At 33.2% G+C, this 16537-nt stretch overlaps 2 protein-coding genes across 3 annotated transcripts; both read right to left on the bottom strand.

Annotated features, from left to right (window-relative positions):
- Positions 1 to 114: 114 nt before the first annotated feature.
- On the bottom strand, positions 115 to 6693 carry LOC106757751 (spermatogenesis-associated protein 20). Of its 2 annotated transcripts, none has more exons than XM_014640531.2 (15): positions 6351 to 6693; positions 6175 to 6247; positions 6046 to 6106; positions 5874 to 5952; positions 5723 to 5755; positions 5367 to 5515; positions 5032 to 5188; positions 4371 to 4611; positions 3965 to 4206; positions 2247 to 2510; positions 2050 to 2160; positions 1524 to 1748; positions 1236 to 1439; positions 910 to 1086; positions 115 to 831 (listed from the first exon to the last, which is right to left on the bottom strand). In XM_014640531.2, exons 1-15 carry the CDS (start codon positions 6576 to 6578, stop codon positions 634 to 636), a joined length of 2442 nt encoding a protein of 813 aa, XP_014496017.1. In that variant the 5' UTR covers positions 6579 to 6693; the 3' UTR covers positions 115 to 633. The 2 variants fall into 2 exon arrangements, with proteins under 2 accessions (XP_014496017.1, XP_014496018.1); XM_014640532.2 differs by having other exon boundaries at positions 6046 to 6067.
- Positions 6694 to 7647: 954 nt separating this feature from the next.
- On the bottom strand, positions 7648 to 12682 carry LOC106756780 (peptide chain release factor APG3, chloroplastic). Its single transcript, XM_014639359.2, has 15 exons — positions 12465 to 12682; positions 12329 to 12385; positions 12176 to 12256; positions 12031 to 12088; positions 11834 to 11937; positions 11304 to 11355; positions 10796 to 10845; positions 10523 to 10588; positions 10280 to 10444; positions 9777 to 9849; positions 9536 to 9668; positions 9168 to 9225; positions 8984 to 9031; positions 8503 to 8586; positions 7648 to 7950 (listed from the first exon to the last, which is right to left on the bottom strand). Exons 1-15 carry the CDS (start codon positions 12636 to 12638, stop codon positions 7879 to 7881), a joined length of 1275 nt encoding a protein of 424 aa, XP_014494845.1. The 5' UTR covers positions 12639 to 12682; the 3' UTR covers positions 7648 to 7878.
- Positions 12683 to 16537: the final 3855 nt, after the last annotated feature.

Here is a 16537-nt window from a genome sequence, read left to right as displayed (position 1 = left end):
TCTCTAATATAAGCTATTTTTTATATTTGAACATATTTAAAATATTGCCCAAACAAAAGAAAACTTAAATATAAATTATAAACGTTAAAAAAGTAAACGATTTAAAATAAAATCGATTCAAATTTAATATATTTCAAAACTCCAATCCACAAGATTATGCCTTATTTCAAAGCTAAATTCTTGTCATCATGCGGTGTTACTAACAAGAAGGAAGTGTCACATATCACTGTTTACACTCAGATCGGAAAGGTTTTTGAGCTTACTATGACATGACACGAACAAGACATGAAGGATTTAGCCGTAGCACTGTGACTTTATTGTGCCTATATGAGAAGAAAAAAGTACACATATATGGACAGACCCCAGCTTTCGATAATTATTTCAACCCTTATTTACATAAACAAACTTCCATCATTCCATGTCAAATTTGAGCAAAAATTGAGGCCCCTTAACACAGGCAAACGAAAAGGGTTACAACCAATCATGCATCAATCCCTGAACTCAACGGAGAATATTACCTACCTTTATTTGACAGAGAAGTCAGAACCAACTAGTTCTGTATATGAAAAGGGGATCCAAGAGGGAGCTTTCACTGACGATCTTACCCAAATCACAACAACTAGTTTATGTGAACTAAGAGGAAGGTTTTTTGGAGAGTACAGCTTCAAGTGAAGAAGGATCAGTCAAGGGGGGGCTACAGGTGAAGTTTTGGCAAACAAGAGCTATAACCTTGTTGACGTCATAGTTATTTTTTGCCATGAGAGAGACATTGTTGTTATTTACTTCCCAAAATTCCATCTCTTCTTTGTTGCTGGGGTCTATATGAATAACCTGTGATCAACACAAGCACTAATGTTATTGACGACAATCAGAATGAGACGTAAAGATATAAGGAGTAACTGTACTTACTGTTCTGTTGGGGTCATATAATGCATGAGCTGCCGCAAGCATGTTTTCAAATTCTTCAGACGTCCTTCCACCAACCACGACAACTTGTTTCCGAGAAGGTACGCGCAACATGTCTGCTGCACAGCACATTAGAGGCACTGCCATAGCCATATCTTTCAATCTTTTCTCAAAAACTGCCTGCATTGCCATTTCAAGAGAATTCTGGTCAGTTGCAACTGACCCAGTGATCTAGAAACAGACCTCAAATAATCCCATCCCACCATTGTTAGCACATATATGAGAAGAAGCGATTTTTAGGAGGAAAAGGGCGGAAGGGTGTTACGCACCAATAGATGTTCTGCATTTCGCTTATAATTCTCAGCCATACTTCCAGAAACCACGGATGCCAATCTTATAAGGTTTATAGCAGAAACCGAGTTTCCAGATGGTTCTGCCCCATCATGATCTTCCTTCACACGGAGGAGAACTGAAGAATCTTCTCCTGTATTATTGAAATATCCACCTCCAGCCTTATCAAGAAACAAAGAATCCTACAAGCAACAACTATCATTAGCAATTCAATGCTTGGTATACAAGAAATAAAATTTCTATGGTGTCCAGACAATCAATATTACCTGGGTTTCCTGCAATTCAATGGCCCATAGAAGCCAGCTAATTCCACCACCAAACTCATACAGATCCAGCAATCCTGAAATCAGAAAAGCATAGTCATCCAAGAAACCAGGAGCTTTAGATGGAGAACGTCTGAAACTATGGTATAGCCTGCGAGTCTCCACATCATAAAGATGCTTCCTAATAAAAAATGCTGCTTTTTCTGCAATTTTCAAGTACTCCTTTGGCTGAAATATACATAATCAAAAGGAGGAGAAAGTTAAAGACAAAAGGAAAAATCAAGTTGGCTGTGTTCCTCCAACAACTTTACTCACTAGTCCTTCATAACTTAAACAGTCAATGTCCTCTAATTCAGAAACTACTTATTATCCAAAGCCTTAATTGTGATCCACAGTTTAAAATTATATATCTATATGATAATTTACGGATATCTTCCACAGACATCATTTATAAAGTAGGACTTTCTCATCTTTTTAAATATCGGTAGCCATTCATCATCAATGCTATATTAGTAAGAGGGAAACTTACCTCAGTGCCAACAACAGGAAAGTAGAATTTGGACCCTTCCACTTCGCCCTTGAGAATCTTAGAAGACCTGGCAAAAGAAGAGACTGCCAATCCATTCCAAGATACAATAACCTAAGAGCATAGGAACCCTTGAGAGTTCACATAAATGTTGATGTATATATCATAATAGGTGAATCCTAAATTATTCAAGGATATACCTTGTCGTCCAAATGTGGCTTTGGACGCCTTGACCTTGCTTCAAACAACTTACGCCTACATTCTCCAAGAATTTCTTGATACGTCTCAACTGACATGCCATATTTTGATGCCAGTTCTGAAGGTTCCTTTCTCTCAATTAGGACATTCTTTTCTTTGAATTCATTGTGAGGATCACTCATTTCAGACAGATCACAGTTACCAGATTGCTTTATGTAATAGTGCTCCTCAAAAAGAGCAGCATGCTCTCCAAGTATGTCTTGAACCTAGATACAACAAACCAAGACGGAAGTCACCTCCAAAAATAATACACCAACCAATCAGTAATTACAACAATTTGACTAAAAATTGTCACGGACCCGTAGATAGGATGGAGAATTACACGAGGAAATCGGGACACTGATATCTGATACCTAATTATTCTCAGCTAGAAATATTCTATTTTTATTTGGATGTACAATATAGAAATCTACAAGAACAAAAAACAATAAAGAAAACATTATCCCCAGGGTGTGCAATAAATATCAAACCACTCAATGAAAAAAAAAAAGATATTAAATATATGTCAAAATTTAAAGGAATATCGTAACTCACGAGTTTAAGCAAATATTTCCTGAACGACTTTTGTAGTTAGAATGTCCTTAGCAAAGATTAACACATTTTACTATTGAAAAATACAGTTATTAACCCACACGATTGAACTACCAGCTGTGCCTGATGTTTCATAAACATTGAAAGTTTTTTATCCTTTTCCTTATTATGATGAAGAAAACACTACCGACTTGGGACAAATCTTCTTCAACTTGATAGGGAAAACTAGAAATAAAGGAAGTCGTTTTGGCTGTAGTTTTTCTGGGGAAATCTCTTTAGAAATGTCATAAAAGAGAGGAGCTTTATTCAGCATGTGAGGGAAATGCCCCGGGTACCGAAGTTAGCGGATAGAGAGGGCGGCGGGTGGAGGGAGCTTCACTTACCGAGAGGGATGAATTCAAGTAGTTAGAGAAGGATGAAATCCGCTTATCTTAGCAAATTATCAGTGATGATGAACACATTTTGCTCTTGAAAAATACAGTTACTAATTCCCATAACATAAATAAATTATTTAAATTGACTCCTTAAAGATTTCCATCTTACTGTCACATCAGTGGGTTATTGTGTCCTGTGGGCAACTTGAAGGCCATGTCAAGTCCTTTTATGTCAGCCGAGCACAGACAGTTCTGAATGGTTTTGAAAGGCCAGATGCTGGATTTGGACCTAAAGAGGGCGCCATGATTTGGAAGGTTATGAGAGAAAGCAAAAAGTGGGGAACAAAGTTTAGTGTTTGTCAATTTGACAGAACTAGTTATGCATAATATAGATTCCAAGATAGGAAGGGGACATAGGGATGAGTGATGAGAAGATAGTCGGCTATGGTTATTACTCTTTAGACGTGATATTGAACAAACATTTTCTTCTCTGAGGAGCGCATTCCTCTCCTTCTGTCTATTACTTCTCCTTCGCATGGATTTAATTAGTGACTAATACAATCAGTTTTCTGAATACTTGATTCTGGTTCCTAACCTAAATGGACCCAATTAAAATATATAAAGTTTTTAATGAATTGATCGAACAGATTTATTTTTGGGGTACCAAAATAAAGACTTGTATATTTTCAGGAACCTACAAAGTAATTATTCCTAAAGAAATATAAGGAAAGTCAAACAGGACATGGATGAAAGACCTCTTTGCTTTCCCATATGTAAAAGGCTCCTTCCTTTTTTCTTGCAGCTCCTTCAGTCTCTGCACTGTCAGCATCCTCTGCTGAAAAGATTTCACCCTCTGGACCAATCATATCTCTCTTTAAATAGTCAAGGATACCCCGTGATATATATGAATAGAAGTTATCTTTAGTGATAGAAAACGCATCTAGATAAACATTAGCAAGCTGCCCTTGATCATATAGCATCTTCTCAAAATGTGGAACTGCAAAGATATGAACAGCTCAACAATATAATCATAAGATTTCAAATCAAGGGGCATTGGATATATATAACAGAACATCCTAATTAAAATGGCCCAATCAAATTGTACAGGAATAGCTCATAAATACATGTACAATATTTACTCAAAGTCCAAGGTAAACTTACCGTGCCAGCACTCATCCACGCTGTATCTGTGAAAGCCACCTCCAATATGATCATGAATCCCGCCTTTTGCCATGCATTGCAAGCTAAAGAAAACCATTTTCTGACTTCCATTAGCTCCATCCAACTTTCCTGCCTCCTCCAACTTTTTGGAGTGATATAGCATCAAGTTTATCTCAACTGGTCTAGGAAACTTTGGTGCAGATCCAAACCCACCAAACTTTGGATCATAGGACCCAGAGAGCTACAAAGAAACAGTAGATTGAATGATATTTAACATTTGAAACACTCGGCATAAATTAAGGATTTAAAACAAAACATCCAACAAATACATGCGGATAATATCATTCTCACAGTATTAAAAAAACAGAGAAGAATATCTCTGATATTCGTCATTACAATATAAAAATCTTACTATTCTGTCTGCTATCAGCCTCAAAATTCATTCTGTGAGTGAGAAAAGAAGATTGCCATGTTTTTAATAATCTCTCCATTTTCATACAGAAATAGCACAGATGACAACAATACTGTGTATAAGAAAGTTCTATTTTCTTTTCCCATTTTCCTTTTCTCCCCTCTAGACATGTCTAAGAAATGGAGGGGAAGGGGAAGGTTTCCAGATAAAATTGAAATGGTAGACAAAAGCATATGCTCAAAGCCTCACCTGCTCTGAGCACAGACGTAATGCATCAGCCGGAACCCCATCGGGCAGTTTATCAGTATCTGCACTAGCAGACATTGCCTCAGAAAGCTGCTCTATTGCAAATGCTCCACTCTTAATCAGCATATCCCTCTTACTATCCCAAGCCTGTTTTACCTTTCTGGAGAAAGCGAACAGAAGAGAGTATACGAATAAGAGCCTCAAAAACCAGAATACAAATTTTAACAATTGACCTGAAGTTTTATACTCAAATATTTTTTAATGTCATCCGTCAAATTTACTCAGAGAAGTGCCCAAGCAGGTTGAAAATTCTAGTTAACATTTGCAATGTCTCTCACCTTAGTATAGTCTTAAATCCAGGTCGCCCGTACTTATCATCAGGGGGGAAGTAAGTTCCACCCATTAAAGGCTTCAAGTCGGGGGAAAGAAACACACTCAGAGGCCAACCTCCTCCACCGTACAAAGCCTGTACATACGTCATGTATACCTGAAGACAAAAAAATCCTTTAGTAAGCCTTGTTACCTGGTGAAAACCTCAACTTCTCTCCATCAGCGTCTCAAACCATTCAAATTCTAAAGGAATTTTAGAAATTCTTAAACACCATTTTGGATATAATATCCTGGCAGGTACTCGTAGCTGCCATGCTTCCAAATATATAATTAAATGAAAAGCTAACGTATCAATATTCTATACCTTATCAACATCCGGTCGTTCCTCTCGATCCACCTGCAGTATTAAGACATTAAAGAAAGACAAAACAAAACATAACAACCTGTGAAGCAACATAGAGTGAAAACAGAGAGAACCTTTCGAGAAACTAAAATAAAAGGAAAATTTAAACGACCTTAATGCTAACAAACCAATCGTTCAACAACTTGGCAACCGCTGCGTCTTCGAAAGACTCGACCTCCATAACGTGACACCTTACAAATAAAGACTTCAGATTCCGAAAACGTTCAAACATGGGATAAAGAACAGGAATCGTGAGTCACACACAAACGCGCGAGCGCACATACCAGTGACAAGTGCTGTAGCCAACTTCGAACGGAATCGCCGTCAAGAACAGCACAGGCAAAGCTTCGCAATCAATTACGCAAACGAAATTGGCAAAAGGAAAAACAGAATAGACAAAAGGAGAGAATTACTAGATAAGAAGATAGGCACGTCGCGCCTGCGCGCTTCGGCGAAGGCTTCTTCGCCCCACGGATACCAATCAACCTTGAACGGTGAATTACAGATAAATAAGTAAATAATTATAATTATATAATAGTGGAAAGGAAGCAATTGCGTTGGAAAGAAGAGGAGAAGGGTGAAAAGTTACAGGGTTGTGTGCGTGTTGGAGAAGGTAAGGACTCTGTTCGGAAGCGAGTCGGTTTGTGTGGTTGTGGAGGGAATGATAGGAAGCCATGGGGATGAGGTTGAGAGTGAGACGTTTTGGTGAGAGTGGGAAAGGGAATTTGAAATTTGAAGAAAGGAAGGGTTGGTGAGAGAGAAGACGTGGTAGGAGGAGAAGAGAGGGAGAAGAGGAATGGGTCATGCGGTGAAGCATAGAAAGTATTGTGAGAATGAATGCTATGTATGAATGAACCAAAGAACAACAGTAGTAATGTTTTTGCCTATCTGGTGAATGGAAATTGCATATTGTAGAGAGACTTGGAGGTGAGTTGCCATGTGTAGCTCTTCCTTGTCACCGCTTCAACCTGATTTTGTTGGTCCACATGCTTCGCGGTCATAAATTTAAGAAATTATTATTGACTGTAAATAGAGTAGTATTTAAATTTGTAAGATTTAAACAATGATGTAAAAAAATACAACGTTAACAAAATAGAATTGAAATTTGACTTTAATAGGCTGTCTTATAAAAATCAATATCTTACGTGTAATACTTGAATATTTAAGATGTGTTTGTTTTCCTGATTGATGGTTCCCTCTCGTGTTTGTTTTTAATGATGCGAGCAGAAATGGAAGGAAAGAGAAACGTCGATTATTTATTTTGATTCTCCAATGGAATAAGAAAGAAATAAGAGAGTAATGCAGATAAAATATTCTTTTCTACACAGACAAACTACAATAAATATAGTAATATATATAACGTAGTTAATTACAAATAATATAATTAATATGATATAGTAAAATGATAATTATTAAAAATAATTTATCATGTGATAAATATATCATTTTGTAACTTTTTAGATTATTATATTTATCATTTTCAAATTTTTCCTTTCTTTTTCACTTTCTTTTCTATAATACAGAAAAACCTCTCTTTTGATTATCTTCTACTAGTTTTTACGATTTTTCACTTTCTTAAATCGCAGTGTTTTCTTTCCTGAAATAAGTTCTTCATTTTCTACTAACAATAAAAATAAACATATTATTCGAAATAAAATAAAACAAAAACTAATGATTTCTTAGTGATTATCCAAAAAGGCTGTCTAATACTACTCTTTTTTATTTTATTATCAGAAATGGAACCCTAAAAAACCGTGTTGTTTTTCAAAGCTGCTTCAACGTTAACACACACACACACACACATATATATATATATATATATATATATATATATATATATATATATATATATATATATATATTTTACTATTTCCAAGTTTCAACCGTACATTATCAAACAGATCTTTACTCATAACTATAGGATTGAATGTCCGCAAAAACCTACATATAATTAAATGTTACATGTAAAAGTGCTCCCTATTCACTGCACATTGAAGCAATTCGATACGTATACTCCAACTTAGCATGATGGACACATTCAGGGAAACAACAATACGATAGATCGTCCATTGTGAAAAGTACTACAGCAAAATTTTCAAATAACTTGGGCAAGATGATCAGCCAGCCGTAGCTCCTACAGATTCAGCAAGTTCTTCCAGAAGCTCCTTTTGCTCCATTGTAGCGCAAGACTGCAACAAGAAAGGGTTTAAAGAAAGCAGGGCTCTGTTATATGCAAAGCAATTTTATTCACTAAATCACATTAACTCATAAATGGCAAAGTGCGTAGCGTGGTATATCCTTTTAATGTAGTAAACAGTGCAACTTTTTATCAGTATACTGTTTATCCTTCTTTACGGTTTGTCAATTATGTTTTCACTATTTTTCATCTTAATACAAACCTGCGTAATCAAATCATACCAAGAGGAGGAATACTAATAACATACACTTGTCTGTCACACTCTTTTGAATACAGTTTCTACTATAGTTGAAATCTATCGAAAATTACACAATTTTACGGGTCCTACTTTTTATTTAATGACTTCTCCTCTCGTAGTTTTAAATGAATTTTAAGCATTAATAGCAAGTGTGTTGCTATATCTCCCCGGGTACCTAAACAAGTATAAGCCACCTCAACAAAGTGCACATGTACCCCACATACACCACTTTCTAAGCACATTTTCTACACAGCAAGACACTGGGAAACACAAGAAAAAGTCCATTCCATGTGTTAGGCAATATACCTGAACAGCATCTTCTATGTCACCATCAAGAAAAGATGTGAGCTCGTAGTTTGTCTTCAATCTGTGGTCAGTAACCCTGTTGTCCTGATAGGAAAACTTTTAAGTGTCAAAGATTGGCTAGGCAACCTTAGTTTCCTAAAGACAAAATAAAAATTTAACAACACAGCTATATTCTACCTCTATTCTATCAAGAACTGCATCATTCTAGTTCGCTGAATCTTATTCACTTCACTCAATGAATATGATTGATTATAAAAGATCTTCAAAATAACTTATTGTTTATTATGTCACGTTTCTCACATGTCTTCTATTTTTCTAACAAAAAGTATCAGCACTGTTCAACTAACAATTTAAAAAAGGAAAAATTGCCATGAATAAAATTATAAGGAATAGAAATTCATTAAATTTCGGAAGGTGATTGGAGAGACTAATAAGTGAGTATAGCTCTGTTAAAATATATTTAGACCGCAGCATAGAGTACCTTATAATTGTATGTCCGAATTTTTTCTGCTCGGGCACCTGTACCGACCTGTAATCGGAGATAGCAGGCAAAAGAAATTAACTCAACAACAGTTTGCTCACCCGTATAGCAAGTACACCATATAAAATTTAATTCAATCAATATCCCACTAGTATTTCAAATATCAGCACAAGAAGGAGCATACCTGTGATTTCCTTTGGTTTCGTAATGACTCTTGCTGTTCCCTTACCTTGATCTCATATCTGTTAAAGGGTATTGTATCATTTTACAAGTAACATGCCAAAATAAATAGGCTAAAGAGAACACTTTAAAAAATTACACAAGTCAACTCGAGTAGTTGGTCAGTTTTTGGCTTCTTGATAATAATATCCTTTAGTTCCTCAAGAATAATTGAACAGAAAGATTGAGATATTTTATCATGTAAACATGTATATAGGAGGAAAAGGGGAATAAAGGTGGAAGAAATTTCAGATATAAACACGACTCTATTCTAAAACCAGACTTCTGAAGTTGGCAAGAAACCAAAAGGCTAATGACAATGTCGATGCTTACAGTTTTGCTCGGAGCAACTGAAATGCACGATTCTTGTTTTTAAGTTGTGTTCTTTCTTCGGTACAAAAGATGCGGATTCCCGTTGGTTTATGGAAGAGATCAATGGCTGTTTCAACCTTGTTTACGTTCTGACCTGCAACATATATTTGCATGAGAATTCATGGAGGACTTTATTTCTTGCTCCCAGGAATATAAAGATTGATTACTTGACTGAAAAGGTCTCATGGTCCTAGATATTTACCTCCAGCACCCCCAGAACGTGCAGTAGTCAGTTCAATATCTTTGGGGTCAATTACGACTTCAACTTCATCAGCCTAAGTAAATATTCCAGGTCAATAGATGTAGATATTGTTTTTAAATCTTAAAAAAAGAGAAGGCATGCATATGCTTACTGAATTATAATGCTAAAAGTTAAACTGATTAAAGAACATAAGAATTTAGAGAAAAAAAATTCTGTACAGCATCAACCTCTAATTACAAAATTAAAGCTACTTTCAGCAATATAGATAATAAATTCCGACAAACTATATCTATCTCAATATCTATACACACACACACAAACTTTATACTTGATCTCGATACTTGTATGATCAAGATAGACCGCTTTACAGAAGTAGTAACTTTTGGAATAAAATGTCAAATTAGAAATAGTCCAAATGCAAAGGGACTTTAGAAAATGTTTTGATTGCTTTCAAACCTATACGTGAATAATTTATTGCTAAAAGCCATAAATATGTACTCCACCTCTGGCATGATAGCCACTGTTGCAGTAGAAGTATGTACCCGGCCCTGTGCTTCTGTTAGAGGAACACGTTGAACTCGGTGAACGCCAGATTCATATTTCAATTTACTGTAAACACGATTTCCTTTTATCTCCATTACATAAGTTTTGTATCCTCCTTTTTCTGCCTAAAAAATCGCAAAAAAATTAGACAAATTGCATAAGCAATGAGAAAGTGTTTCTGTTTGAGTTTTTATGAGGAATACCGCAGAGCTTGAGACGAGAGAATATTTCCAAGAATTCCTTTCACTATATCTTTCATACATTCGAACCTGATTCAACACAAAACACCATCAAAATATGCTTATAATTGAACTTCACGTTAATGGTTCCTTCATTTGAACCACAATAATAAAAAAAAGTAGCAGTGACAGTTAAACAATTCAGAAATTGTCCAATAATAGATTTGTCATTTGTCCACACTTTAAGCATTCCACATGGATTAAACTCGGAAAGGACAAATGTAACCATGTACCTACAAGATCACCAGCCCAAATTCCAGCCTCGTCACCACCAGTTCCTGCTCGTACTGCAGAAGTGAATGAAGATAAAAAAAATCCTTAAAGCTAGAAAAGTACATGAAGAAACAATGTATTGATATGTTAAGCTTCGCTATCCAGAATTGTGGAGTGCAACTACAGTGTACATGATGGGAGAAGCCAAAATTAGGCACTATGTTACGCATATAAATTAAATAAACGAATAACACTCCTCGTATAGAAAAATTGAAAAACAATAGCAAAAGTAATTGTGTTAATCCAGTTATATATGCACATATGATGACACGGCCTCTCCTTTATCAAGTTAATAAATTTCTTAATAATATTTCTATGTTTCCTATTATTAAAATGCAAACATCATTCAGAAAGATTATAAGTAATCTTTACGTCCTATGGCACAAGTCTCTCCCATGATGCATGAAACACTCAACTAAGCCATAAAGTAAAATCATTGAGCTACAACAATATAAAGAAAGAGAGTTTGTACCTTCAATCATTATGTTTCTAGCATCCAGAGGATCACTGGGAAGCAGTAGCACCTGTCATTATGTAGGACAAAATTAAGAAGTTTCAAAACTCAAGACAGCGGCAAAACTGGTTACAAATAATGAGAAATATTAAGAGGAGATTCCTAGCTGTTTTCAAAAACAAGGAATGAAAACTCACGAGTCACGATACCCAGTAACAAAAGAGAGTACATATTATGGGAGTGATGAAAGAAAGTCACAATTCCTCCAATTGTTTTGAAATTTTAACTGATTCAACGTTTTGGATTGATGATTGTTACTGCATTGGAATTGAACTAGAAGAAGCAAACAAAAACAAACTTTCAAGTGAAAATGTTGTATTTCCCAAGACAATACATTACTAGAAGAAAATTTCACAAATGAACATATAAAACAGACTTAGAATTTAGTAATTCGGATTTTGGACATTAAAACACAAGTCAAAAGCACGACAGAATATGACTTGTAAAAAATTGCAGCTTCCAATGCAATTACAATGTTAAAAACAAACCTTAAGCCGGTCCTCAAGCTCAGCGAGTTGCTTGGACAGCGATTCGATTTCATAAGATATCATCTCCACCATATCCTCATCATTTCCAGCATCCTTCGCTAAAGCTAAACAACAATAGTTCAAAAAGAAAACAAAAATCGATATCATTCAGCCTTCAACTTCAAGTACCTAACCAAAGACAGAAAAGTTCAACAAACCTTTGGTTTCTTCTAGAAGCTTCTCACAGTCCTTAAATTTCCTATAGACGGACACAACCTGCACAACAATTAACATTACACAGTTTCGTCAACACGTAAGGTTTAATTTCCATGCATATGAGAATGGTAATATAAATTGTAGCACCTCGTCAAGCTCTGCCACTGATTGTGCTAGCTTCTGATACTCCTTTGGATCAGACACAATGTCTGGATCAGCAAGCTTGACCTGAAATTTCATCTATGACACCAAATCCATAGTAGAAAATGGAAGCATAATGGCGCGTAGTGTCATACATACCGATAATTCTTTCCAGGTTTTCTCCGCAGAATCTAACTTCGTTATCAGATAAGGTTCCTGCAGTCCAACGGTAATAAGAAAAAAATACATAGTCGATTCGGCAAGTGGTTGTATTTCAATTATTTTAGTGACTTACCGCCATGCAAACGATTCTTGGATGTGTGAGTTTGATGGCGACGCGGCTGAATGTGGAACGGCGTCGCACATGGAGTAGGTCGCGGCGCGTGACGCATATCCGAGCTGTGAAACTCGCCGTTAAGCTATTCATGGCCACAGAGTGACTGGATAGAGAAGGGAAGGGCGCGTACATCAGTGCAGAGTGGTTATTGGCGCTGGTGTTTGGATGAGATGAGACACTGATTCCGTTGGGTTCTTTTTGTTGGGCTCTGTAATGAGGTTACTCCCTACACCACCCACATTTCTTCCTACACCTCCACATTTTCATAAAATTTCAAAATTATCCTTTATATTTAAAAAAAAAATTAATCATTTAAAACATCTTATTTATGTAGGATTTTTTGAATTAGGTCTCATTTTTTAAAATGTCTTAATTAAGTCTTTAAATATGAAAAATTTGCTCAATTAAGGATTTAACGTTAAATTAAGCGTGTGACAAAATAACATTACTGAAATGATAATGAATAGTCATGTATGGTCAACTGAAGTGGATTTATGTGATTTTCAAATTAAATTTTATCCAGATAAAATAAATGAATTTATGTGATTTTCCATTTATCTAACTTAGCTGGTCCTATAAATTAAGCACATGTTACATTTTGTTCAATCATCATTCTACTTGTCCAACCAAAGGCATTAGTACGGTGAATGAATTTTTAGTTGCTTAGCAAAAACTTTGTTTGCATAATGACTAACCACGGGAATATTTGCAAAAATACGTTGAGTGAGAGTTTACTTGCACGATCAAAGTTTTTAAATTTTTTAATTAATTGAATTTCGTCCAACAAGAATTATGTTTGCCTAATGACTTAATTTTTTTTTTAAATATATCAAGTGATTCAAACTAAGTTTTCTCTTCATTTATTATGCGGAATATTTCATTTGAAAATAACAACTACTTGAATAAAAATATAAAAACTTAATTAACTTTCCTTAAGTTTTATCTGTTCTATCTCAAGCTCCCCAATTTACTCCATAGAAAAGCTTAAATGATACTATGATTATGGATTAATAAATATTCATCATCTTTACATTAATAGTATCACATAAAACACTAAACATTTGCATGCAAAACATTCCAACTTAAGCACAGAGTTAACTTAAATTTTTTTATTTTATTGATCAAATATATTTTATTATCCATTAGATTAATATGTCCTCTCATTACAAGAAAATTCATAAATATAATCAATTTTAGTGACTAAAAATAATTAGTAGATATAATAACTAATTTAAATATTAATTTATAAACTAAAAATTATTAATAACTAGAATATTTTCTACTTTAAATAAAAAATTTATAATTAATTTCTAAATTGATAACTAAAGTAATTTTTATTATGATTTGTTATCTAAATTGTTACTAACATTAACTACCAACACTATTAAAAAATTAATTATTGGTCTATGATTAAAAAATTCGTCTCCAAACATATTTGTTTTTTGTCACTAGAATTAATTATTATTTTTAGTGTGTAATCTATAAAATAATCAACGAATTCTCAAAAAAATTAGAAAAATTAAAGAAGGTAAAAAAATGTTTTAGAAAGAATATCTTTTTTGAAATAATTTATGAATAATTATTTTTATAAGTTTTATATTTAAAAGATAAAATATTTATATTTTATTTTTTCTACTTTTAAACAATTAACTGGATTATTACAATAACAGTCACTTAAAAATAAATTACCTTTGTACAATATTTTTCAAGCATAAATGAATCTAATACAATAATATTAGCTTTTGTAGTAGAAATTGTTTTTGAGTAATTTTGGCAAAAGATAGTATACCTTGTTTACAGACTGAAAAACATAAGTGATTATTATTTCATCAAGGGTTGAGTCAAAGACATAAACTCACTTTCAACAAAATCCCATCACCTACCGACAAGTTTAATAATGTTTTTAAATATGTCTCAAATTAAAAGGACATTAGAAGCATCTCGATGAATTTAAATAGATGTTGGCATCTTATACTATATGAATTTGTAGTTTTTTTTTTATAATTAATCTTATTTTGGGATGTTTAAACCCCAAACTTTGGTTAACTTGTTCGATACTAATTATTAGGTTACATTAGTTTTTGTTTGGTTTGCTTTTTTTACGGAATAATGTTTCGTTAATATGTTTCTCCCTTCGTTTTTCAATAATGATAGTGTTTTTATATATTGACTTTAACATTGCCTTTGAAATGACTAAAAAAGGTAGTTTTGTAGTGAAATTGTTATTATTAAAAAATCACTAATACTTTTGAATATAAGATATATAAGTTGATGATGTTTTACTGATTTTGTTGCCATGATTCTCATTATTAAAATAATGAGATTGCAAAAAAAAAAAACAAAAACTAAAGAAACATATATTAACTAGTATTTATTATTCTAATTCAAACGTTATCCTTTTTGAGAATGATGACATTGAGATTCATGATTAAATAAATAATTGATGGAGGATCCGATATGGTAAATTAGTTGAATGTTTAATTAGTCTCGTTGCGCATGCTTATATTACAATAATGATGTCGACTTGTTTATATTTGATTTTAGAAACAAATTATTCTATTCATACTATATTTTGCTATGTAGTTCTATTTAGATTTACTTTAAATTTGTTTTTTTATTTGAGTTTATATTTTAAATAACATTACATAAAGGTGTTAAATAAAAAAACACAGGAAGAAAAAACTTGAAAACATAATTAATGTTCTTTTTTTTCTAGATAAATTATTTAAATTTTAATCTTCTCGTTAATTTGACCTGATAAAATTCCATTTAAGTAAAAGTTATACAGTTATTTATATATTTTTAAACTTAACATGATAAAAAAATTATAAAATACAATAAAACATTAAATAATGATATATAACCTAACTAAACACGTTAAGTAAAAAATCATACAAAATGCAAGTATTGACTATTTGCAAGGTTGAGTATTACCTTTGTTTCATGTATTCTTGACAGAGTGAACTAATAATAATGGAAGGAAAAGGTGAATGGTAGAAGGTGAAGAGTGTGTCCCTAATCCTAAGGGTGGGGTCCAATGCTGCTGCTTCACATCATAATGTCTTCATTTTCTTTCCACACTGCACTGATGTCTAATCATGCACACCCCTCTTTCAATCCGTCAAAATATATTTTTTTGTTTTTTATCACTTTTTCCACTTGTGTCTCTTTATCATCCAGCTCCAACTTCCTATCAATCAGATCATTTTCACAACAGGGGATGCCGCTCCTGTTTTACGGTAGGTAAAAAAATTTTCGGTAGGTGATAAAATGTTTTGGATAAAGTATGAAAGTTTCTTATTCAAAATATCTAAAGTTGTCCGTTTCATCTTTTAAGTTATGTTGTTCTCTTTTTTTTCATTGTCTTAATTACGAAAGAAAATGTCTATAAAAGACATTTTGATACTTAATTTAGTGACTTTGCGTCATAATTTTATAATAAAAATTAGTTAAAAATTAATTATCTGTTGTATATTTATAAATATTATAATGAACTTATTATTATATTTGACTCATTAATTACTAATAAATGAATTTATCTATGTTAATTGTCAATTACTATTATTTTTGTTCATTGTTCATTAATAATTATTATTGGTTAAATAATTTTTAGATGGATCAATCATTATCTCGCTGTCTGTCGGCCATTTTGATGTTGAATATTTTAATGTCATATATATTGTGATTTATATTTTTTACAAAAATCATTTAATTAGTATTTAAAATAATAAATGAGGAAATAAGAGTATATTTATTATTGATTAGTTGAAATATTGATCGTAAAATTCAACCAATTTTGAAATGATAGACGAATTCAACACAATCCGTTTTGATGGACAAAATCGAGTCAGCCTTTGCCACCCTTCCTTATTATTCTCATGTAACACCTGAAATAGTTCCCGTAAAAGGAAGGAAACTGTGCTCTAATATTACAAAACAAATTAATAAAATATCTTAAATTTAATATATTATTTTGTTCTGTTGATTACCACATGGACTGTATTCAGACATTGGACAAAATAAATGGACGG

This window comes from Vigna radiata, chromosome 3 (genome assembly GCF_000741045.1).
Source record: "Vigna radiata var. radiata cultivar VC1973A chromosome 3, Vradiata_ver6, whole genome shotgun sequence".
Lineage (NCBI taxonomy): Eukaryota > Viridiplantae > Streptophyta > Magnoliopsida > Fabales > Fabaceae > Vigna > Vigna radiata.
This window is presented reverse-complemented; position numbering and strand designations above follow the sequence as displayed.

Excerpts from the sequence above, each read along its gene's own strand:
- LOC106757751 (XM_014640531.2), bottom strand. The coding sequence starts at position 6,578 with ATGCTTCACCGCATGACCCATTCCTCTTCTCCCTCTCTTCTCCTCCTA. Across the intron at positions 1,440-1,523 it reads TTGAATTGCAGGAAACCCAG|GATTCTTTGTTTCTTGATAA; the intron begins GTAATATTGATT and ends TGTTGCTTGTAG. Across the intron at positions 832-909 it reads TATATGACCCCAACAGAACA|GTTATTCATATAGACCCCAG; the intron begins GTAAGTACAGTT and ends TGTTGATCACAG.
- LOC106756780 (XM_014639359.2), bottom strand. The coding sequence starts at position 12,638 with ATGTACGCGCCCTTCCCTTCTCTATCCAGTCACTCTGTGGCCATGAAT. Across the intron at positions 10,846-11,303 it reads TAGAAACATAATGATTGAAG|TACGAGCAGGAACTGGTGGT; the intron begins GTACAAACTCTC and ends TCACTTCTGCAG. Across the intron at positions 9,669-9,776 it reads ACGTTCTGGGGGTGCTGGAG|GTCAGAACGTAAACAAGGTT; the intron begins GTAAATATCTAG and ends TATATGTTGCAG.